General features: G+C 40.1%; 1 protein-coding gene across 1 annotated transcript in view; it reads right to left on the bottom strand.

Annotated features, from left to right (window-relative positions):
• LOC146663838 (protein kinase C epsilon type-like) overlaps nt 1–26,489 on the bottom strand; it is a 54,764-nt gene that overhangs the window by 11,349 nt on the left and 16,926 nt on the right. Inside the window, exons 2-7 of the mRNA XM_085416747.1 lie at nt 14,992–15,055; nt 3,818–3,983; nt 3,694–3,728; nt 1,571–1,659; nt 773–902; nt 121–263 (exon numbers count right to left, since the gene is read on the bottom strand). Coding sequence (XP_085272873.1) covers nt 121–263; nt 773–902; nt 1,571–1,659; nt 3,694–3,728; nt 3,818–3,983; nt 14,992–15,055 — 627 coding nt within the window. The remainder of the gene's footprint in view (nt 1–120; nt 264–772; nt 903–1,570; nt 1,660–3,693; nt 3,729–3,817; nt 3,984–14,991; nt 15,056–26,489) is intronic.

Raw genomic sequence — 26,489 nt, 5'->3', positions numbered from 1 at the left:
TGGACAAGTGGAGGACAACTTATGTGGTAGGCCTAAAGAAAATGCAGCAGATGAGCAGTATTTAGAAGTCACGTCCTTAAGAGAAAATCTAGTAAAGACCTGACACGGGCGGCTTGTTACCTTCCTCCTGCGCTGCGCAGTGTTGGAGATCTTGTCAGGTGTGACTCCCAGGTCAGACAGGACCTTGGCGATTCCTCGGGCGTCCACGCCGCAGTTAGGAGCTACATTGGTCTCGCACCGCCTGTGCACATTCATCTTACACACTGTAAAAAAAAGAAAGAAAGAAAATGTGAAATTTAAACACATAAACCATGTCTCCTGCTACTACAACCTAAGTGCTCATTAAAGGCATTTTACTTTAAAAATCCAGAAATGAGTCTGCAAACTAAAAATGTATATTCTTTAAAATACATTTAGTATAAAACATGAGTTAAGACCAAGGAAGCCATTTTTGCATGACAAAAAACAAGTGCAAGTGGTGGACTTTACTTGGGGATACTTCTGAAAATTAGATTAAAAAGAAATTCTATGTGAGTATGTAGAGTCTATAGCAAAAGCCTAACACTATTTTTACCAGAAATGTAATTAATCATGGGGGAAAAGCAATCATTTTTCATTTGTTATCATGTTTTAACAGATGTAATGAAAACGCTGTTCCTCGTGGCATCCCTGTTTACATCATGTGGCTTCAACATGCAAATATGAGCACCTGGGCTGCCATGATGTTTCCCCGTGGGCTCTCATGTGAATTCCCCACTGCTCATAAACTCACCTTTGCACTGCAGGCCCTGCCTCATGAGGCCCCACAGCAGGGAGCCGCAGTGGTCACAGAAAGTGGGGACCTTGTAGTTGTGGATACTGAACTTATGGGGCATATTAACACTGAACCGCTGTGAGCCCACCTGCAGAGGGAGACACACACAGAAGAACACACAGACACACACACGGGGGCATTAACGAGAGGTCAGGGTGGCATTATCAGAGGAGCGTTCTGACACACATTGCTTTAAGCAACAGATTTGTTCATCAGTGGCCTGAATGTTGAGCGTCTCTGTCCATATTCAGTATTTCTTTCATGATTCCTACTCTCTGAAACTGTGAGGATCAGCATTTAAAATAACAATACAATCAAGTTTAATTGAAAAAGAGGTAAAATAATGCTAATAAAGTCAAATCAAAGTGAGTTTTGGCGTATGTGTATTCTCACTGTAGCAAAAGTATTAAAAGATCATTTGTATTTCTATTGTTGGGGTTAAATTATGGAACAATGCTAACATAACCATTTAAACCTGTTTAATTTTCCTGGAAACAACAGCACAGGCAGCGCACAAAGTTCAACCAACTAGTATTAGCCACAGTGCACACCGCTTTCTATGCATAAGGGCCACAAGACTACTTGGTATATCTTTATATGTGCTCTTCTCACTGTCTAAGTTATGATTTCTGAATAAAAAACAATTAATAAACTTCAGTTGAGCCTTTAGTTAGCAAATAATGAACTGAGGTCCACTAAAAATCCTCTCATTCCTGCAAAGTCTCCGTGCAGCTGAGTGTTTGCAGACGTGTGTACCTCCTCAGGTGTGTCTTCCTGCTTCTTCATGCCGGCACACTTGGTGATGATCAGCTCATGGCAGCGTTTGTGGACAACACACGTGCACACTAAAAGGCATTCACACACAACCTTGGTCAAATAAACATATTTTCATTTTGAACAACAGATGTGTGAGAGGCAGAGGGACATCAGCTTCATCTCAAAGTGTGCTAATCTGATTTTTCCAGCTGCAAACAAACAGCAAGCTATAAGAAAGCCTTATCTGTTCTTATCATATCTCAGATCATATTTACACAAAATTAAGTATGAACTGGGAGGCAAGTGTAGTTCAACAAAGCACTGCAATGCAGCCGCACACTTCTTCATGCCACTGCCGACCAATCCTGAAAGATCTGGTTGACCCGCTCTGAATATCAATATGAAAAGGCTAACTAACTAAAATCACAAATAATTACAGTCTACAACAGAATGTTGGTGAGTGAGCATTACCACTGACAGCCACACATCCTCTGCACGGCTCTTCATTAATGAGAAAGACCTAATTAGGCCTACAAATCTAACACGAAAAAGACTTCGAAGAGTAGCTGAATAATGATTATTTAACAATATATTCCTTAACTTGTGTATATCTATCTATCCATATCTGTGCAGGTACTATTAGCCTGCTGACTGAGCTGCTTCCTAACTTAGCCGTAAGGGATTTTAATCGTGGGAGTTACATTTTCTCGGTTAAATGAATGAATGAAGGTTAAATGAATAAAAAGCACAAACGAAAGAATTTTCATAGGCAGCACAACTCACTAGGAGACATTAACAATGGATAATTCAGCAAAAAACAGAATTAGTTTCCATTTGTCTTTGTTAATATCCATTACTTTCATATTCACAAGCAACGATTAGTCTACACAGACTGTGCAGTATAAGCAACACGTCAACAGGAGCACATGAGCAGCTTCCGTTCCCTTCCTCTATCTTTACAGGATGCACTCAGGTGTACTGTTGTAGTGTCACAAAACAAAACAAAAACAACCCACATGAAACATAAAAAATATGCTTCGGTTCGAGTGAAATTCGAGCCCATATGCATCAATGAAAACTGCATAGCTCAACCACCTGCTGCGCAGAGAATCATTTTGACACCTAAACACCATTCTGTTATCAAAACATCTTTATTATGGTTGCATATTTAAACCAGGGGAAAGAAGAAATGCACCGCGTTTAACCACAGACAGCTGTGTTGATAGAGGCATGCTGTTTAAACTACAGGTGAGACAATAAAATATGATCCAGGAAGTCCAGTTGGCGTACCAGATGAATGGATTTAAGGCTTATTTATCAAAGGCCAAATTACTTCAGCACAGGCCTCGGTAGGGTTGCAGATGGACGGGCTGAACTGTTGAACTCATTCTTCATTCTTCATTAATGACTCAGTTAAGTAATGTTTTGACTGTTAGTTGCTCCCATCTGACCAAATTCTCATTGGTTGAACGACCGACAGTATAAGTAATACGAATATGGTGAATATCATTCGAGTTTTAAAATAAAACTGGGTTAAAATGATGCGAAATGCTGAAAATATACACAAGTATTTAATGTTTAATGTATAAGCCTGGCAGGAAGAGTACTCACAGACTCTGAGGATTTTTAAAACTCTTTAAAGTTGCCACAAATGTGAGGTTAACAGCAGATAAACTGCATTCGCATTAAAGCAAAGGTAAGAGAGGCACAACTTTTGCTGGCTGCACAGTTTCAACCACTCCACCTTCACCTTTTCCACCGCTAAGCTGCATAACATCTTCCACCCGCACCTCCACAGGCTGCATTATGAAGTGAAGTAATGAAGTACCCTAAAGAGTCTGTTAAATAACACTACGAGTTCAAGCTGAATTTTTAGGATATTTGCAAGCACAGAGAAGAAGAAAAAAAGCCTGTGCATGTAATTTTTAATATTATAATATTATGCTTCATTTTGTTTTCTGCTCGTGTAATGCTGTAAATGCGTGGCTCTGGGGTGATGGCGTGGGACCAAATCACAGTTGTCACTCAGCAACATGTAATCCCTCTTGTGTTCTCATGCTTGAATAATAAATGATACGCAATGTTACTTCAGAAATTGGAGTCTGCCGGAGAAAAGTACTCACCCTGACACTGGTATCCCTGCTTCCCCAGCACGCCCCTATCAGATCACACACAGAGGAGTCAACATTTCAGCGGCATCACAGCAAGCAAAAGGGGTCAGATACATGCGATAGATGTTTCACCCACCAGATGAAATCTCTGCAGTGTGAGCAGTAGGTCGGCTGTCTAAGATAGGTGGCCATGAACTTGTGTCCATTGACTTGATGGACGCGCCTACGGACGGCGCCCTGTCGCCGGCGAGGGCCGATCCTCTCGCGAAACACGCGCTCCTCATTCTCGTTGGTTCCTGAAGCTGCAGAGGAAAGAAAAACAGTCAAGGTTATGATGGTTAGCAAACAGCGATGCGCTGCAGAGCACTGATTTGGACTGTCGCCTCACAGCCTGTGTGGGTTCTCTCACCTACTTCCTCCCACAGTCCTAAGACATGCATGTTAGGTTAACTGGTGATTTTGAAATGGCCATAGGTGTGGATGGAAGCTAGATAAGGCTCTTAAGTGCTGAGAATAAAACGTCGTGTGAAAATGTGGGAAAAGGCAAACAGTTCTTGTGATGTCATGGCGTGATCATTATGATCAGACTAGAAACTTACTATACAAAGACCAGTCCTTTCCATATAACTAGTTTAAAACAATTATAGAAAATGTCTTTAGCTCTTTAGTTTAAGTCTTTTTCAATTTTGTCAACAGAGCAGGCACTAGAGGGATTTTGTGTGCTATGTTTACTTATGTCCACATGACTTAATCAGCCAATTTCCAGTGTTTTCCACCATGACCAGTGACCAGCCGGTCAGCCTTCCATATGACTGATTGTGAGTTGGCCAATTTCGTGCATGTGGAACACACACACACCGGCACAGGTAAGTAAACGGTGTGAAAATGTGTACAACAGCAAACCTAGTGAGACACTTAATCGTTTTAAAGAAGCTAACAAAGGTGGCTAAAGCTAACCAGTGCTCAGAGTGAGCTACCAGCCGTGAGCCTCGGTATGAGCAACTAATCAAAGCAGGAAAATTAAGGGGATGAGGAAAAAAGAGGAACTTATAAATTTATATTGTTATCTGGTTCATTTATAAACATACTGGAAAATTATAATAGTACCTGAATTTTGTTTTGTTATATAAATCTGCTGCAGCTGATTTTGTTTGTGAAAAAAAATATGAAACTAAAAGAAAACATAATGCTACAATAACTCTAGTCACAAGTACATGAGCAACATGTAATCTTAATGATGCAACAGTCTGATGTTAAAGAGCTGGATCAGCGACAACGTGCCAATCTATTCAGTGTTTTCCTGTGTATATCGTCCATAGGTCAGCAGCAGGTAGCAGCAGAGCTCGTAGGAAGTTAACAGCAAAGGGTTGGCAGTTTGGAGCGTTTTCCACGCTCGCTATGTCAACAGCTTGTCTTTGTTTGTTTATAAACCATTTAACTTAACTGCAAACTGTGAGTCAAGTGAGTCGACATGACTGAGAAGCGCTGACGCGACATTGTTTTTGTTTCTCTTTCTCGCTCGTTCACTTTCGCCGGTTATGTTCGGTCAGAGACACATTACACAAAGCAGAAACTACAAGCAGGCTGGTCCAGTGTAACACCTGCTGGGAACCTTTCAGTGCATTTATGATAACCTAACATCCCGGCATGTTCAAATTATTATTTAACTTTGGTTGTCTCTTGTCAGGTCCACGTGCGACGTGTGCAGGAGCAGGAAAAACAGCAAGCAGGAGCTTAATGACTCCTACACTGAGCTGAAAAGAGACTAGTGTGAGTAAATTAGATGAATGCAATTTTTTTTATTGTTTAATGTGTTTGTTTTGGGCCTGTTGTTATATGCATATGTATTTATTTGTTAGGAAAACAAAGTAGCCTGACGTTGTGTTACAGATCAAGAATTATTCCCAGTATTTTCCTCACAGATATGAACACAGTTTATTGATTCAGCGCTGGTATCAGGTCATCGCCAGCAGACTGCTGTAGTGAAGGTATCGGTATCATACTCGAAGTAGAAAAAGTTGGCCTCACAGTTAAATGTGCAAAAAACTGTCTTGAGTTTTATGGTTTTCTGAGTCAGTCTTGGCTCAGAGTATTCACACACATCACTGAGCTGCTTCGATTGTACAAATAAGGATCATTTGCATCGTGTTGCCGAGGACGTTTAATCATTCAGCGGCCTCTCATCTTCCTCTGTCACCCCCCCACCCCTTCTTTCTCACACAACACCCCACACCTACCAGCGGCCTATGCATACGTACGTGTGCGGGCTATTTATACTTTCATGTGTGGGCACTAAAACGAAGGATAGCATATTAAAATACTCCTCCTCAGCCAGCGCCATCCAATCAGTTGTTCACTTCCTCTCTGCATCTCCCCTGGAAGATAAATGCTTTCCGAGGGCAACCTTAAGACAAGAGAACCACCTCCACTCTCCCTCCCACACGCGCTCCTTCTCTCCGCGCTCCTGTCCTAGTTTGCCTTTCTTTTCACTCGCCCAGCATCTCTCTCCAGGGTGCGTTATAGATGTGGTTACCGCTGAGCCTCTCCAGAGTTCGATTACAGACAGGCTGTCTAGGGACTCTGTGTGTGTGTGTGTAAGTGTGAGTTTTTGTGTGTAACTGTGTGTGTGTGAGATGCTGGTGTTGGTCAGGGTGGCAGCTAAACAGGCCATTACTGGGATCACTTTGTTTTACATAATACATCATCCATCTGTCTAGGACACACAAAGTCACACACACAAAGTCACACACACAAAGTCACACACACAAAGTCACACACACACACACACACACACACACACACACACACACACACACATACACACACAAGCATGTTAACAAGAAGAGTTGAGGAGGCATAACAACAGGTAAGAGTTATCACCGTAGAGACAAGCGTACTCTGGACAAGCCGGGTGGTCACCCAATAAATGTACACGTCACCACACACACATACACAAATGCACAGACACACACATGCACAGGCAAGCAGGCGATTCGCTTTTGAAGAAGGATCCGAAAGCATGAAATCGTATCTAAATATAAATTTAAATTAAATTAAGAACAAAACAAAAAAATTAAGCTGCATTTCCGGAAAAGAAGAAATAGCCGTGGAGACGGTCCCTCTAATGCCGAAGCCGTTTATCGATATGTTTGTGGAAGTAAAGCTGAGCTGCTCAGAGAAAATGAAGTGAAAGCACTGAAAAAAAAAATGAAAGCGACACTTTGAACATCTTAAATAAATTTGCAGATTAGTGGGCGATGCACCACATCGCTTTCTTTTGTGGTATTTAACAAATGTCAGCATTTTCATTAAAATACTGAGGAATTTTAAACCCATTCCCCTGCAATTACTGCTTAATTGCTGGCATCGTGGAAAGACACACCAGAAACCTCAATGTGCATGCTTTCACCCCCCAAAAAAACATTGATGTCAGGTGTGTCAGCTTCTTTTTAAATCCTAAATTAGACTGTAGACTCATGTGTGTAAACCTTTTTCTGTATTGTATTAATTTAGTGTTATTACTACTATATTACTGTTACTCATATAGTAATTGATATTAATGATATGCTGATCTGTCTATCCACCTCTTGTGAATAAGGAAGCAGTTAAAGGAAGCTTCTTTTTCCCTCATAGTATCGAGCTTGAAACTCTAGCATGGTGCCACCGTACTCGTTATACCTCCCAACATGCAGCAGGTCTTCAGTGACCTGGTTAGGGTAAGGTTGCACACACGATGGGTCACATACTAGTCGGTGTTACCTTTGAAACCACCTCTCTGCACTTCTTCAGTTACAAGAATTACATTTGCCAAAGAAGGGAAATTTCCATCTGAATCTTTGGTTAACCATAACCTGGTCATCACCGGCTCGCTGGATGTGAAGTGCCTGAATTAGCAATTGGACAGAAACCAGATCAAATTCAACAAATTTAACTGCAAAGTTCAAATTTGCTTATATTCTATTAACACAAATGGAAAGTGCAACACGGCATCGTAGACCTTTAAATGTCTGGTATTTCTCCTCTTAATGTAATGAATTTAAAATATTTCACATTGATATATATGCTTATATATTTTAGTATATCTAATCTTCCCTTGACTACCAAAATGCAGCTAAACGTTTACACTAAAAAGTACTCAAAACAGAAAGAGAAAGGAAAGCCTGTGACTCTGAAGTTTTCTAGGAAAACAGGAAGGACTTCGGGTTTGGAGTTTGGTTTGTTTTACATTTCAAAGGAGGGAACTGGCAAGGATGCACACAGAGAAAAGGTTTTCTATCCAAAATACCTGGAACTTCTTCTCCCAGAAATCCTTTTCATAGTGCTGTTTGTCTGATTTCTGCTCTCTGCTTATAAAACATCTGCTCTTCCACCAAAGGAAAACCATCAGGACTGTGATTAAAAAGATATGTAACAAGTTTTTATTTATTTAAAATGTGATCTATTTTACACAATACTGAAATACATTTGTGTTTAACAAATGGGCCAGAATATCAGGAAAATACATAAAAATCTGTTAACCAATGTTGAGTCTTAAATATTTATGGAACAACAGGACTTCTGTGTGTGAGGTCGCCGCCCACATCCTGCCACAGCCTTGCCACTCTGGTGAAGGCTCACGAAGATGCAGATGCCTCCTCTAAGTTCCTCCTATTATCAACATATCACTGAGTTAGCACTGAATTTGTTTGCCCTCAAATCTACTATATATCAATATCAGAAGTTAATAAGCATGTTTGTGTATGTTTTTGTGTGTTAAAGCCCTGACTTCAGTTTAGGAGACGAAGCCTGAGGTGAGGAAATAGTGCAGGGGGAGGCATAATGAGAAAGAGATCATTAAATTATACATGTAAAAATGCTAACTAATAGAATTTGAAAAAGCTATTTCTGATCTTTACATTAACGGTAAGTTATAAGGCCTATTACACATGTGGCCGGTCTCTAGTCACATAGATAAAGTGCAATTAGGCGGAACAGCGATGTCCACCTTGGCCACTGTATTCAAGATGGCGGGCAACATGGTGGCCTCCACATCTATTTTTAATGGATTAACACTTAAGTTTAATTAAAATGCATCAGTGTTGTATCAGGCTGTTTTAGTTCATTCATTATGGGAACGTCCATGAATAATAAGCTCATGTGCTCTTTCCCATCCAGTACACACAGCATCGATGCTTACTGGTCTTAAAAGTACTTGCGACTGCCTTTGTTACCCCTCAGGTTTCTAGTCGGCACACCTATGGTACCAATTTGAAAATCCAACATCACCTCATTCAAGAGTTATCACCTTCATAAGATTTTCAAAAAACTTGACCTCTGATCTCTGACCTTGAGGTTAAGGTCACCAGCATTCAAACCCGTCCGAGGTTTTTAGTAGACACATACCCCCATCAGCCTTTTTTTTTTGACTGAACTAAACTAAATCTTACTGCAGAGAACAGACAGAAATTCAAAATAACACTAGATTTTATTGAAAAACCTAAAGTAGAAAAAGTCTTTATAGAGTTGAGGAAAATTATTTGTATTATTTCTTCATTGCACTGAAAATGTTCTGTTAACTATCTGATTAATTTGGATAAACAAAGGCTGCACTGAAAAACAATAAGCCTTTCTTGGAAAAAGTTTAGCCTGAAATTCTCCTGTTGTAGATGCAAGTACGCAATTACCACGAAGGTTATGACTTAAGCTTTAAAGGAAATCGGCTTTATTTGACAAAATGGCGCTGGGGTGGGGTGGTGGAGGGACTCAAAAAGGAAGACAATCTGCTGAAGAACATGAAAGCAGCGATCGAGAAATACCGATGGAGAGTCTACAGATGGACAGATTAGGTCAGATTATTGTTATTTGCTTCCTGAGAACAACAGATGCAGGAGGATGGAGAGGAGAGACGAGAATTAAAGAGGAAGAAAAAAAAAGGAGAGGAACACATCCTTCCAGCCTCCGAAGCTGCAGAGAACAGATTGCAGCAAGGGGAAAAAAATAAATCTGCTAAAAATACCACCTCATCCTCTATTTCTCACCCTCCATCTCTCCATCCCTCCTATCAGGACGCACACACACACACACACCATTTGTTTTTATCAGCATACATTAGCTCGAGCACTCAAGCCAGCTGAACTCAGGAAGTTCAGGAGTGGGAGGAGAGTGGGTCGTGAGGTCACAGCCGAGTGTCCAATCGTCGATGAGGAGGGCTTGACATGGACGCCTGAGACTGTGCATGTGTGTGAGTGTGCGCGTGTGTTTGTATGTAATCTGTGGCTCAATCTCACCTACTATTTTAAGAATCCACTCCCTCTATCTCCACTCTCTACTGCTCTCTGCGTTACACCGCTGCACCCTCCCCTGCTCAGGCTATCCCACCACCCTCACACAAGCGCGCTCGCAGACGGATATATACATGCACAATTTCACCGGAGGGCACAGAGCTGCTTCTATTTATAACCAGGTGCGAGGATACACAGGTGCAGGTGAAAATCACTCTTATCAGGCAGCATGTGAGTGAGAGAATGTGTGCGGAGAGACCGACTCGATAAAGATCTTCTAGATGTTTCCGTGTTTAATCGACGTAAACAAACAGAGGAGACGGGAAAACGGAGAAGGAGAGAGAAGGGTCTGTGAGCTCTTAAGCTTTCTAGGAAAACAGGAAGGGCTTTGGATTCAGTTTTTTTCTTACATTTCAAAGCAAGGAACTGGCAAGGATGCACACAGAGAAAAGACGATTTTTTTCTTTACAAAATACCTGGAACGTCTCTCAGAAACTCTTTTCACACAGCTGTTTGTCTGATTTCCACTCAAGGTTTTTCCTGCTAATAGAAAATCATCAGAACTTTCATTAAAAACCACAAAAATTAGCAAGTTATAATTTAAAATGTGAGTTATTTTATTGAACATTGAGCCCTGCCACTCCGGTGAAGGCCGATAAAGATTATATTTAATTCTCTGTGCAGATTTTCTTAGAAAACACGTAGCAGCATCGGTTCACCGAAGACTTTATATAAATGGTGTGCAAAATCCCAATGAGAAGCCTGAAGACAGTGATTTCGAAGTTGCACTCCTGGTGTTTTGCACCAACTCATTCTTTCCGTTTGTATCCGGGGGAAAAGGTGCACAAATATGCAAATTCCTCCCAGGTGACTTGAAATGACTGGAGGTGGCGACTGAGTATTATTACCCTTCTTTCTTCCTCAAGACAATGACTTACTCTAATGTTTTAGGTCTCCATGGCGATGACGTTAATGCTAGGGCTGCCACGATTAGTCGACTAGTCACGATTACGTAGACTATCAGAATCGTCGACGACTGATTTAATAGTCGATGCGTCGTTTGAAGCTTTGTAAGATCACAAAAGACGCAGGAATAAGTAGTAGGATTTAAGAGTGTAATAACGGACTGAAACAGAAGATGGCAGCACTGCATGTACAAGGATGCCAGCAGCCGTTAAACCCCGAAGAAGGAGAAGTAGCTCTGCCCCACAATTCATAGCGCAGCCCAGCTCAGTTTCCAACAATGGCGGAAGCTAGTTAGTTTTACTATTATTATTCTTTCTGGGTCACAAAATAAACGTTTAACATATTTTCAGGCGAGAATGTAGCTGTGTAAACCTCAAATATCTGCTCAGTTTATCAAGACACCACATATTTTCAAAAGCGCTCCAACGTTTTCAGAGACGTCTGTTACCCACTAGCTCGATAGCTAGCCAGGGGCAAGGCTCACTAGGGCCCGTGAGACTCCCGGCAAATCGTTTTCAAACCCACCGCTGTCTTTCGCTACTCAGGTTAAACATATATAAGTCACTTAGATAACTTAAAAATGTTATTGTTTGGCTTTTTGTAGTATTTTATTTGTTCCTGAGTAAATCGGTTTGGCTGAGATTAAAGTTATAGTTTTTACACAGCTGAATAAACGTCAAGCAGACAGCTGATTATCAGAAGTGTGAGATGCTTGAGAATATACTCCGGTGTCCCGTTATATTTTAGATAGCAAGGAGTTTATTGAACTTCACCGAAACAATCTGCAAATTTCATTAAAATTTAATAAACTATCATCTTGTCTTTATTTTTAGTTAGCACATATCTTAAACACTTAAAGCTGTAAGCTAATGATAGTTATGTAAGAGCAGATGCTGCTGGTGCAATAAGCTGTACGCTGTACGTCCAATGGATGCACGATCTGATTAGTCGACTAATCGCAAAAATAATCGGTGACTAGTCAACTATCAAAATAATCGTTTGTGGCAGCCCTAGTTAATACATTTGGTTGTTTTCGTATTTAATGTCAAGTACACTAGTGTATTTGTTTCCAGTGTGCATTATATGTGTGCTGAGTGGCAAATCTGTCCATGATACTGTCTATTTCCTGATTTCGTCAATTAGCTAAAAAGCATTTCTAAATTTTATTTATTTATATATTTTCATTGTCTTCAACTTTCTTCTGCTGCGTGGTTAAAAATGGTGTTCCTCCTGATATAACGTAACACTGAGTCCTAGAACCAAGAAATTCTGGCTTTTTTGTAACCGCTGCAAATCCCTTGAGATCCCCGGCTAAATATAGATCCCTTTAAGCCGGAGCAGCTTGATTATAATTTATAAATATTCAGTATTCACACTTAAGTCCTAATATTTTGCTAAAATAACATAAAATGTCATGATAAAACCCAATTTCAGCCCAAAGATTGTTAAGTAATGGTATAGACTATTAAATGCCAGAGTCAGTCAGTGAGATTCTGGGCTACCCGAGAGCTATCTAAATATCTACATGCTGCATTTTGAATTATTAATAAAACTGTGTCTCTTTTCATTTGATTAACATTTTACATTCTAAAATTATGTTTACATTTGATGATGTTAATGACTAGATGAGTTAGAAAACACTCAGAAAACTGAGCACAATGTAATGGGAGAGAATAATCTTTGTGATGTTGCATGTATATACAACAGCTATTAAAAATATGAATCAGTCCTTTGGTAATCAAACTGTATTTTATGCTTCAAGGCTAGAAAAGAAGAACAACGCTATACTAACTTGCTTGCATCATATGATAGCATGTTAGGTGTAATGATACAAGGCAGTGCCATAAAAACAGAAGAAACTGCTCAAATCCAAGTCTGAGGTTTCAGTATTGCTTAATCTGAAACTCCCGTGACCAAGTTTGGTTTGTAGGGTTGTCAACCAGCCATCATCATATCTCTGAACCTCTGAGTTACCTCACGGCCGGCCCTCTGTCCCTTCTATAAGCAGTCTAAGACCATGGCGTGTCGTTTTCTCATTCAGCATTTGAGTCGCTCGGTACTTTAAGTGCTGATGTAGCAAAGATAAGATTACAGGTGCAATTCCAGCTTGTAAGTACAATTTCAGCCCAGTTATGTACCATTTCTTTTGGACATCTAATCAACGGAAAATCGCTCAGTGTGCTGACGTGCTTATTTACACGGTCGCCAGTCACAGAGCAACATTATCATTTATTTTGAGTTGTGTGTCTTCGCACCTGGCAGATGTGAGTGCAACATTCACTCAAAACCCCTAAGGGAAATATCTTTCTGTTTACCTGCTAAAATATCCACGATGTTTACCAGCTACTCACACGGGTAGAGGGTTTTTAGAGCTTTTTACGCACACACACACAAAAAAAAGAAACACCCGCCCGCTGCAGCTGAAAACAATGCTGTTAAAACAGCAAGCTGAGTGCTAGAAAGCTAAACAATGAGCTGATGATGAAATAAAATTGATGACTGATTTATTATTAATATGTTGCATTAATCTTTTATGATTCAGTACTTACTGATAGACCTTTTCACATATAAAATGCATTATGTGGGCGGAATTCGGGACGGCTGAACATTACACGTGTCACATTATTGCAAATTATCGGCTGCTTTCCATGCAGAAAAATATAATGAGCCCAGCCAATAACACAATTAACATTAAGGATAGATGCTTTTTATGCACACCAAAACTAAACTGGCAAGAAGCTTCAGTAATCAATAGATTCATGCAGACCTTATTCAGATGTTCCTGTTAGGGTCGTCACAGCGCATCGCCTGTTTCCATCTCTTCCTGTGCTCTGCACATTCGTCTGTCACACCATCTATCTGCATGTCCTCTCGCTCCATCCACAAACCTCATCTTTGGCCATTTTTCCTTCTGCCTGGTAGCTCCATGTTCTACACTCTTCTCCCATTTTAACAAGTATCTCTCCACCGCACAACCCAGTTCAATCTCACCTCTCTTACTTTGTCCCTGAAGTATCTGACTCCCTCTGAATCCTGTCGACTAACATCGCTACCACCTTGTAAACACTCTTTTCTTCACCTCCACACCAGTTAGCATGCTCGTGTCAAAAATTGGTCAACCGTCGGTATGCATGCAGTTCTCTCAACTCTAAGGAACATTTTAGTGGCAGCGAGCTACGGTTTTTAATCATACACCGAACCGCTTTACTGTTTTGGATCACTAGTATCACTCCCTTTGTTTCCACTGAGAAAACAAAGCTGTTTTTCACACACAGCTAAAAGCCTCTCTATGCTACCTGCTCGGGATCTAAGACCCAACATTTAGCAATACTTATAAACACCTGAACATATCAGTCATATCAGAGAGAAAAAAACAGAGCTAAATGCAGAATAAAAGAAAATATTCGATGCTATTTTAATGCTAAGGGTAAGGAAAATACTTACTGGCATGTTTGCCCTATTACACAATCATTCAGCCATGTGAGGTCTAAGTCATCGCAGGTAGTCCTACCCTTATCTTTTGGAGAAGGGCAAAACAGACAGTGAACACTGAATAGTTCTTGAGCATCAGTTACAATTAATATTTCCTGGGTTCCCTGACTGCCACTCTTAAACAAAAATATCCTGATTGCCTAAGGTTAGCGTAAAGGTGTTTACATACCAGACATTTCATGTGAATGAGAAGATCTGACCATTCAGATGACTGCATTTGGAAGCACTGTCATCAAAGTGCTTGCTCATAAGGGGGTCATTTGATTGCTGGGGTTTGCTCTGTATCATTGTGTTGTTGTCTTTACCTTATAATATAAAGCACCTTGAGGCAACTGTTGTTGTGATTTAGTGCTATATAAATAAAAGTGAGTGCCGCTGTTTTACAATGCACTCGGTGTGTAAGGGCTTTTAGGGTTGGCACTAATGATAAGCACTATACTATACAAAACTACATTTGTATTAAAAGACGGTTATAAATTCTTCCTTTTCATGTTTGTTACTGCCAGTTTTGCACATGTGTGCGTGCATGCGTGCATATTTTTGTGCATTTCTCTCTCCCTCTTTGTATAATGGTGCTTCGTGGTGATCTTACCTTCAGTGGAGGATCCGGACAGATCAATGACCACGTACACCTTCCCTTCCGGCTCCAAGTCAATCTGTGTAGAGGAAGAAAGAAAGAAACGGAGAGTAAATCAGCAAGAAATAACACGACTGAACAGTGAGTGCGGCACGGGGGCAGTCCTCCAGCACAAACAAACACACCAGTGCACATGCAAGAGGTCATTATCTTGACTAGATTACACTCCGCCCCGACACTCCATATTATTATGGTTACACTCTTTTAGCCCCCATGTACTCCTGGTATTAAATGCAATTATGCATAAAGATTATATGTAAGCAATTATCTGCATTTTCAGATATATTGTAAACAACATATAATAAATGCAAAGGCACCACTATCTTTATTCGTCCTTCAGCTAGGTAAGTAGGTAAGTAGAGCAGCAAATTTCACACAGAAGGTGATACAGCTGTACTGGCTCAACCTTTTTTGCCTTTGGCGAGGTGAGTTTGTCTCCATCACTTTGCAGCGTTTGTGTAGAACAAAAATAAATAAATAAATAAATAAATTCAAGGACGGCATCCAGACAGCATTCACTTTTTCACTTTATAACGTGGCTGCTTTAACAACCACATTCAAGCAGGATGTAAAAGTACAGAACGCATGTTAATAGCTGGTGTAAAATGAAATAGAGCTTAGCATAATACAAAGCTTCAGCATTTCTGCTGAGGTCTTTGGGGGTGATTAGAGAATCCTTCCATCCTTCCATTTTATTCCATTTATCCAATTCAGGGGTTTTTGACATTAATCTGAAGTCAAACATGACATAAGTTTGACTTAGGTAGTGCATTTCTTATGATGCTTGTGATACTATGCATGTACTCGCTAACTCAACCAGAAAACTAAACATTCCCATCGTTGCTGAATTGTACTAAAACTAATTAATCATCTTTTACACACCTTCTTACAATTATAATTCTTTTGAGTAATTTTGAGTAACAACAAAAAAAAAGTAAAATCAAAGGTTTATTTATTCAAATAATTAATCATTAAGGAGAATGCACTTGGTAAAAATTAAATGTATACCAATCAAATCAATTTAATTTGACCCTAATCTGTTAAATTTAATGTTTTACCATGTGCTCATATAACAAAAATGCATGGTGCTTTGGGCATAAATCTTTTTTTATCGTATTGTGTTGCACAGACATGAGTCGTTTATTTGATTTATTTATTTGATACACCCTGTTTGTGATCATGTACAATGTTTGACATCGACCATTAAATTAGGCTCAATTTTAAGTATTTTCTTATTTTTACGTTTGTTTGAATATTCTCTATAGCTCCCGTTCAACTACATATCAAATATCAGTCGACTCAGATCTCCAAAATCTGGTAAGCTTGCGTGAACCTTTCACGCTATTCCCAGTCGTGGTGCGCCCATTCATACCCAGGTGCGGCTGGATGGTAGATGAATTGGGCACACTTAGGCGCTTTACACATCAAGTATGAAAGGAATTCAGCCATCGATGAAGATGTAACCTCAACACCGCTCGTCTGTCATTCCCCTTTCCAAACACCTGTCTCATGAGAAATGTGTGTATGCGAGCAGATTTCAGCACTCACATCTGCTTCCCGAGCATGACAGATGAGGTTTGAAGACAGGCGAGACAGAAAACAGGAGCTGCAGCGGCATGAAAGGATTCTCCATTGGAAAGTTTTCTGTGTATACAAGTGTCACATGCATGTGTTCTCTAGTACAAAAATATTAATAAGAGCGTCGGCCAGTGAGAAGATGGGAGTAAAGTATTCGGTCTGGGTAAATCTAATTGAGAGGTTTGGTTGTTTTTAAGTGATTGAAACTGGATATCTTTGGTCTTTGGTCATGACTGTGTCTTCAGGAAGTGTAACGGATATGTTTTGCTATTCTCTGAGACTATCTAAAAGACAGGACAGCCATTTCCTGCCTTCTCTTCATGCCCCTCACCACGTTCCCCAGTGTGATCGGTATTCTCACACCGTCATCATTATCATCACCTTTACCACCACCTTCACTTCAACACAGTCTACAGTATCACAGCTTGATTACTGCTGACATTTGATTGTGTTTTCTTGTCAATTTTAACTCAACTGCACTGATAAACTGCACACAATCAAGATACGTACCTGCAAAATGTACTCAAGTCACATTTTTCACTGCTGTGTTTTTATAAAAGAGACTGAGATTGAGTTTTTGGACCTTTTGGAGCATTACTTAACAAATTACTGTGTCATACAGACAATCGAAGAACTTTCTGCATTAGTTTTCATGACTGAAATTCTAGTATGTTAGTACTAATTAGTAGATATGAGTGTTTCTGTGTTGCCTATGTGCTATGTGTGTATGCAGCTTGCTATCGTTACCTTTCAAGCTCGAGGCTTAAAAACACGAGGTCCTATATCTGGACGAGTGGTTGACTGGGTCCTCAGTCAACTTTGCTGATCTAAAAAATACCTCAGAAAAACCAAACTCAAAACTTTAGGAAAATAAAGGCATCAAAATAGAAAAAAAATGGGTTAAAGGCAACTCACTAGTAACGCAAATAAAGGAACAGACATTGTATGGAATACAGTCAGATTTCGTATAAACTTCAGCTTATCAATGGTTAAAAAATGAGCAGGTTGTCATCTGTGTTTGCAGCATACTGTTTGCAATGACTTGCTGTAACAGTTAGGCTAAACCAAATAGCAAGTGTCCCTTCCTGCTAAATAACACTGCTCATCCAGTGTGTGCAGCACAAGATCATTTACATACGGCGATTATTAAGCTCTAATATTAACTTCCTGCATTTTAACGTAAGGGAAATTGCTGTTATTATAGAGAGCAGCAATCAAAATGTTTATGGCTGCATAATGCAATTTAAATAAATATAGTAGAGAATTTCTTGATAGTAAAACGCTCAGCCCAGTAAAACCTTCCTCAGCACAGAGTCCAATGAGCACCTTGGCAAAACATTCTCTTGTGTGAGTTTATGGCGAACAAATTTGCAGCACTGGCATCTTGGACAAGTCACATCGCATCCAAGTCTCATCCAAACCTTTTATTTTTAGATCACCAGCAAGCCCAATTCTGAAGGTATCTACACATTATAAATGTGGTAAGATATTAGTGTCTATTCTTATACTCAAAGATATTTAGAGTTGCCAAAACAGCGACTAGTTGATAGAGGACGTCTGGAATGAAGGCAGTATGAGATGTATGTACAGTACAGTTATAATCCATTCATCCTCTATATAAAATGAATAAATTAAAGTCAGTGTAATTAAATGAATTAATCAAAACCGCAGCTGATTAAATCACCACATCAATCATTATTTTTATTAAAAACAAAAAAAATTACATGTTATAATGAGTTAAGCCAGCCATCAAAAAGGGAGGCAGTTTCAAACTTTTAAATATTAATGGGTAAGGGCGATCTGCATACGCACAGAGACTTATTCAACACCAGCCGCCCACAACACACATGCAGTCACAGAGATGGGAGAAAGTGCAACAGAGCGAGCTGGAGAGGCAGACGACCCAGGAAGAGAGAGTGAGGAAGAGAGAGTGAGGAAGAGAGGTTTAAATCCTTAGTTAAGCTCTGGGACAGCAGCAGATCCTCTTATGCAACAGTCAGACTTGCACACAGGAGGCAGCAGCGCACATGCACACACACGCACACACGGACTCCATGCATTGCTGAACATGAGACACAAAGAACACAAACAAATAGGGGGTCCATACCTCCACACATCACACATCCTATCCCACAGCAATCAGGCACAGTGCGTGGAGAATAGGGCTGAACGATTATGGAAAATAATCTAATTGCGATTTTTTGCCCCAATATTGCGATTGCGATGCGATATGCGATTATTTTTTAAGGTATTTGTCTTCTGTATTATTAAACAAAGACAAGCAATACATCATATAGTATGGCCAATACTATATTACATTAATTTTAAACTGTTCTTTCCTGGAAGACAGACCTCTGTTATGATGACATGAGGTGATGCATGAATTGATGACTGACATTTTTATTTAACTTCTTCAATCACAACAGTATATTTGAACATACACAATAGTTTATTTTTAGCTTACAAACATCTGAGCATAAAGTGCTGACAAGGAACCCTGGTGTAAACATTAAAATGAAAGTCAGTACAATGTGCAGATTGCAGAAATATACATAAAAAAAATCAGTGGCTTTACCACACTCAGTTTTTCGACATCTGTGAACTACTAGACAGTCATTCAATTAAAAAATAATATTAAATAAATAAAACTAATAAATAAAAAATACACACATCTTACTGATCTCTGCAGTCAGTAACATTACACATAAAGTGCAAACATAATAGCAATTGTATAAACACACACACAAACACGCCTTTAAAATTTAAAGGCGTGAAATTGGACGGTCTAGTTCTGATTAGCGTCACCGCTGTCTCGGTGGAGTTTAATAAACTCGGCCGTCTGCTTCTTGCTATCTAAAATATAACCAGACACTGGTGTAAATTCTCGACTGTCTCATACTTCTGTTTAATAAGTTTTCTGTTTGACGTTTAGTCAGCTGTGTGAAAACCAAGGAGGAACCCACCCGGGGGATTAATAAAGTTTTATTTTATCTAATCTAATAACTTTAATCTCAGCCAAACCGATTTACTCACGAACAAACAAAACACTGAAAAAAGCCCAACAATAACATTTTTAGGTTGTCTAAGTGACTTATATATTACGTTTAACCCGAGCAGCGAAACTCCGCGGTGATCTGAAAATGATGTGCCGGGAGTTGTGCCGTTCTCGGCCGCATCAGTAACCCTCGAGCTCCCGGCTAGCTGTCGAGCTGGTGGGTAGCAGACGCCTCTGAAAACGTCGAAGCACTTTTGCAAATATGGGATATCTTGATAAACCGAGCAGATATTTGATGTTTACACAACTACTTTCTCGCCTGAAAATATGTTAAAAGTTTATTTTGTGACCCAGAAAGATTAGTATGAGTAATTTTAAAACTTAGTAGCGGCCGCCATTGCTGGAAACTGGAGTTTGGCTGGGCCGCGCTATGAATTCTGGGATATGGTAGTAATTTGGACAGCCTTCGGCGCGTCGCTGTGACGTAATCGGTCTACAAATGCGGCCTCAGGAGGATGCAGCCCATGAATTGTATAATATAATCGCAGTATAATCGCAGCCTTTGCGGTTAGAAAATTGCACTTGATCATGTCGCGATATTATCGCAAATGCGATATATCGTTCAGCCCTAGTGGAGAAACACACACAGAGCTACATGGACAGAAACTAACAGTCCTGCTGCCTCCAGTTGGACTAATATGACATAAACAAACAAACATGACACATTTTTTTAACCTACATATTTCCTGTCCCCTTAAAAATATCACAAAAATGCTGCTTGCTTAGATTTTTATGGTTCACAGAGTTAAAAGATACCCATGCAAATAAATTCATTAATGTGTTACATTTTCTTTTGATTCACTCTCAAGCTCATATTTTCTTCATCTGTATGACTTTCATCAAAGACCTGTCAGCTTTTCTGTCATTTTATGGTACTACTGATGTCAAGTAAAGATGGAACAATACATAAAAAGGCCAGCTTGCGTGCATTTTAGTTGTTCTTACAGCAAGAAATGTGAAAAATGCCACACATTTGGTGTCATATCAGGGGATCTGCTGCATTTCTTTGACATATATTTTATTTTTAATTGAAAATCCCAATGTAAAGGAAACTGTCCCAAGCTAAAAACGCTAAAAGACTCGAAAGATGTACTACATATGAGAGTGCAAGTATTATCCTTTTGTTTTGTGTGTCTAACACATAGCAACTGCGGGGGATTTGTGACCTATAAACGCCATTGGATTCTTCATGTCTACCCTTGAAAATGATGTGCTAATCCCCAAACGTAACCTCTTGCATAACAGCGCATCTCAGCGGGGATTTCAGCCAAAAGATGGACGCAGAGTGATTTGGAACAGAGTGGAGCAAATGGACAGCACCATCACTGATTTAGCGCTCGGATGGCACGCCATCCTGCAAAACGGCACTCTTTCCACATCGCCAGTTACTGGCCACTTGAGCCATGCTGTGCCTTCGAGCTCGTTTTTCATATCCAAAATCAATTAAAATACAAAAAATACATCTGCTGCACAGATATGAGTTTTGGAGGATGAATTAGACCATATATGCACTCACATGTATCTTTAAAAATGAAAAAAGAAGAGTTTATTGCAGTTATAAAGCAATAAATAAAAGCCATGACAGATACAGTATTCTATGCACAATGGTTAATTAGGCATCCAGAATTATACCAGCTTTGTTATATACGACCATTTTTACCATAAATCCAAACCTCAGAGTTTGGCCAAATCACCACATTACTTGTAGATTGTAGAGTCATCTAAACGCTTCCCACAGATCGTCATGACATTGATTGTTACGGTAAAGTTAAACATCCATGTAATCTGAAGGAATTAGAAATATTTATAGGTCAATGGAGTTAAACATAATAGTGGATTCTTACATGAAGCATGGCCAAAGTTTCAAACAAAGAAGTTTCAGGCTGCAGGGTGCTCTAAACACTCTGATTAAAACGGGTTTTTTCTACTCCTGGATCTGCATGACCTAAATGAATATCTCTAATATGGTCGTTTAAGGTCAGGATAACACTTCATCGCAACCCTTGCAAGCCTGGGGACAGCCACACAGAGCAAAGTAGGCTGACAATTAAGCTGAACCAAGGCTGAGTGAAGCTGCTCCCTCATTCACAATGGGTCACCACAGCAGGTAGCACCGCATGTTTGATTTGGCAGTTTTACACCAGATGACCTCCCCCAAAGGTATTCGTGTCTCCTCCTTCCTCACTTCATAGTTGAATGTGTAAATCAGTACATTATGGGGCCACTGAACCAAGGCCCATTATAAGATTTTTAAAAATGCATTATTTTGGTCCTCGAGTCATGCAAAGCTACCATCAAAGGGTCCACCAATTAATAAATAGCTCGCTGTTTGTAGTAGATGAATGTGACTTGTAGTCTAAAAAGCACTTTGGGCATTACCCTTAGAACGATCACCTAACATTCAATTTCTAAAGCAGGTTTTTCCCACAGCGACCACTGTAGCAAGGAATATGCACTTGAATTGTGAGAATGATTTTCCACACTGTACCTTTAACAACACAATATTTCCTGGTTCAAAATACTGTACAGTGATAAGTCCAATCCCCAACCCCCCTTCGCTGTCGTTTTTACACTTTGCAAAACCATCGAGACGGCCAGACTGGAGCTTATGATGGGCCAGTTCTGGCTTAAGCAGGGTTTATGCTTTCCATGTTCGTATGCCTGCTTTTTTTGGGACCACACGGACTTGTCTGCATAGAATTTACATTACCAATGTACCAACCACACATGCACCCAGGCAGCGAATTTCAAACGGACTTGAAAGAAGTATAACAGGAATGACTACTCGGCTGTCGGGTTTCTAGCTGTCCACATCCGTGATGAGTATAATTGAGGCTTTATGAGGCTTCTGGCTTTTAACACATCTGTTACTGACCTTTTTTACACTCATATTAAAAACAGTCTCAGTCAAATCAGGTGACTTAGTAGGGATCCACCGATTCCCATCCTCAAAAAGTGGATCAGGTGAAAACAGGACAATTCAATTCAGTTTATCTCGTTCTGCTGGGGAGTGAGCGTAGGTAGCATGGAGAAAGCTAAAAGTATGAGTTGCAACAGTCTGGATGCATTTCATGCTTTCTCTGCCAACAGTTTCTTTGTTTGCAAAACTTTTTGAGGTAATCACAAACCACAAGTGAGTCAACACAACTCAACATCGTTCTTGAACGTAGCCAATATTTTGGTATCACGTGACCGCCCAAAAAAGTTGCATTCCCATATCCCAGTAAGACAAACCAGTGATTCAGTATCTGCATATGAACAATACACACACCACAAACTGCCTAATAATACTCATCATGGACGCTGTGAATGCTGGCTTTGCTTCAAACTGAAGGAGAATAGATCAGTACGGCTTTTGTTGCTTTTACTGCTTTAGCAAGCAAACACACCTGTCTCAATAAAACATGAGAGTTAACCACTTCTTGTTTTCTATGATTATAACCTCACCTCTATTTGAATTGTCATGGTAAATGGACTGGTTCTTATATAGTGCTTTTCTACTCTTCTGAGCACTCAAAGCGCTTTACACAACTTGTGCATTCACCCATTCACACAAGCACATTGTTCTAGGTGCTGTCTAAGTAACATTCACACACATTCATACTCCAATGGATGCATCGGAGAGCAATTTGGGATGCAGACTAGGGGAAGCCAGGAATCAAACCACCAACCTTCCAATCAGTAGATGACCTGCTCTACTGCCTGAGCTACAGCCACCCCAAATGTGTCATGCCGAAACGCCCAGCAGTCCATTCATGACTAAACAAACGTAACACGAGTCTGCTATTCTGAACCATGAAAGATCCCTCGAGCTATTCACGAAGCCACAAGAGCATTGTACTGCATCAATAGGCTTATCAGTGAGTTTAATCATGCAGTATCTCAGAAATAATTTGGTCAGGTTTGGGTTGTTATACCAACCTGAGCTCTGACAACATCAGGAGGAAAAATAATAACTTGCTCTTTTTTGACTTGGTATTACCTCATTAATTTTGTTGCTAGAAAAAAAATTAAATAAATAAAATACAAATTTAAAGCTGCAACATGTTGTAGGCTTACTCACTACCATCAGGTTGAATAATTCAGAATCTACTGAAAACTGAGCCTTTAATGTAAAAGTGAGGCCAGAAAAATGGGAACATTTTGACACCAAGTGTGCCTTTGTGTGCTACAAGCATTCTTTCACACATCCAAATTCTGTAATGTAGTTGTAACAGAATTGTACTAGTATTATTGAGGTTTCTCACATGGCATCACACACTCTTTGCTTGAGAGTTGTCTGCCGCTGTTGTCTAGGATGTGACGCCACCATGTGCTAGGGAAACAACAGGTTGGCAATGGTAGCTAGCATATTTCCACAGTTGCATTTAGTTTTTTCTTTTATGATCCTGTGCAAATAATTGCTAACTGCTAGCCGAGGCGTAAGACAACTTGAAATAATGTGACTCCAACCGAAAAGCTAAGGCTCTCCTTCTAAGTAAAAAGTTTTGCCAACATGTTTTATAAGGTGCAACTACAGAGAGTAGCTAGCTTGTTTCCAGACAAGTCCTTCTCTTCCATTCAACATGCTAGCAACCAAAACAATCATAAGAAGGCTTTGGCTAACTGACTGGGGAATACACATGTTTTCCCCTAGCAACATGTGATTGCCAGAGGGTCACTGACATGTGTGAACGGGGCTTTACTTATTTGAGCCTACACTGTCAACATAGCTGTCACAAGTCCAAAATGGCAGACAAGCAAAGGTCACATGACTGAAAAACCTCATTAGTTCAGAAAGCTGAGTAACGTTATGTTTGTAAACATCTCATTAACTACAGAGGCTTGCATTACCCTTCTAAAGGCTACCTAGAGGCTAGCATGTTAAAAAAAATCCTCTAATAAAGCAAAATCTAATATTTTTTTGCCACTAAAATGTTGTTTTTGCCAGTTATGCTGGTTGTTTTCAGAATATAACGCCCTGCTCTGTTTCTGATGATGTTTTTATATCAACAGTGACTCAAATGACGAGTGTCATGGGTGAAGAATCATCCCAGATTGTGTCTTTCCTTCCTTATTGTCTCTTTTTTTAATCATATTGTCTTCATAATAGATGATAAACAAAGCTGGAAAAGTTGGCTGATTATGTAGCGATGGATCAGATCACATTAAGGCTATAATGAGATAAGAGGTGACAGTATCCTATCCTAGGCAATAGGCCATATGTTTCTTTAATGTAGCTTAATTTCTACTTTTTTACTTGTTAATTACAGGTAATACCAATCATCTGTATCTTTATTTTTATTTTTTTAAGGACATACCTTGATTATTTGAGTTTAATTGACAAGTTAGGCCAAAACTGACATTTGTATTAGGTTATTTATGAATAAGCTTGTCTCTTCACAAACTTTATTATATTATGGCTCAAGTAATTATCACCGGCTATTTTCCTGGTTACATCATTAACTGTTCAGCCGATTAAGCGTCAAAGCGTGGAGAGAACAATCTGTTTATTAATTTTCTCCAACTGATTAATCGACTGACCACTTAAGCACTAATAACTTTACATTACTGTGACAGGAGATTGCATCCACGTCACCAGCCCTGTTAAATGAATTGTAATGTGACTTGGATTTAACCTCCTGCGTGCACAACCACACACCAACACCGAGGTTCCCCGCCTCACCTAATCTTGTTAGTCCAATTAGGACACTGATACAGCCAGAGAGATAGATAGCTTCACAAGCCCTCTCTCTCTCTCTCTCTCTCTCTCTCACACACACACACACACACACACACACACACACACACACACACACACACACACACACACACACACACACACTCACACATACAGGAAGCAGAGTGTGGTTGAGCTCTCAAGGCGTCTGGGGATTTTAAAATGGACTTCAGAGAGACGTTAGCGTTAAACACACGTACAGTCTTAACTCTCTCGCATCGGTTCCATCTCCTCGCTCTCCAAACACAAAAACACACTGCTACAATAAAAGACACACACCATATGCAGCAGCACCGACAAGCACTCAACCAGGCAGACAGGGCACTCAAAGCTTGCATTATATCAATACTGTGGAGCTAACCCCCTCCCACTCTCCATCCAGCTAGCTCACTATCTCTGTCCAGCCAGACGGCTCTCTGTGTCTCTCTCAGGAGCATTTAGTCTCAGTGACAGCCTCCCACATCCATCTGTCAAATAACAAATTTCGGCTTTGAGAGAGCTCGACCGCATTCACACGATAACATGTGTGTGTCTGTGCGTGTCTGTGTGTTTGGCCCTCTTTCTAACAGCAACTCAACTCACACAGGAGGCCCCCGCTGAGTGAGACAGCATGAGAGTCATGCATCTTTAATGTAACATCACAGACGGCTAATAATGTAAGAAGAGCCGAGCTGTGGCGGCGGCGGAGCGAAGGTAAAGCTGGAGGACGGGAGAGATTCTCATTCTGCGTTCAGACTGCAACAAAACCCGCCCCTCACCACAACCCAACGCTCCAACAATCCCGTAGCGTCAGGCAGGAGGCCAATTAGATTTACAACAGTTGATGTTCCCCATCAAATCATCCAGCCCGTTCAGTCATCTTAAGAGATCACAACCACTCCAGATATGTGCGTGATATCCAGACAGTCTGATGAGCAGTCCCCGTAGATCAGACAGCCGTCACCGTTGGATGAAAACACACTTCATAAAAATTCAAGCCGCACGAGGTGGCTGCACGATTGGGGAGAAATATCCAATTAAATATAAGACATCGCTCTTTTTGAAGGTCCTCCTCTTTTAAACCAGCTCCTGAAAAGGCAGCTTTCATGTAAACACTACATT

This window comes from Rhamphochromis longiceps, linkage group LG8 (genome assembly GCF_057381845.1).
Source record: "Rhamphochromis longiceps isolate RC_006_pf linkage group LG8, R_longiceps_female_GT1.1, whole genome shotgun sequence".
In the NCBI taxonomy this organism is placed as follows: Eukaryota; Metazoa; Chordata; class Actinopteri; order Cichliformes; family Cichlidae; genus Rhamphochromis; species Rhamphochromis longiceps.
This window is presented reverse-complemented; position numbering and strand designations above follow the sequence as displayed.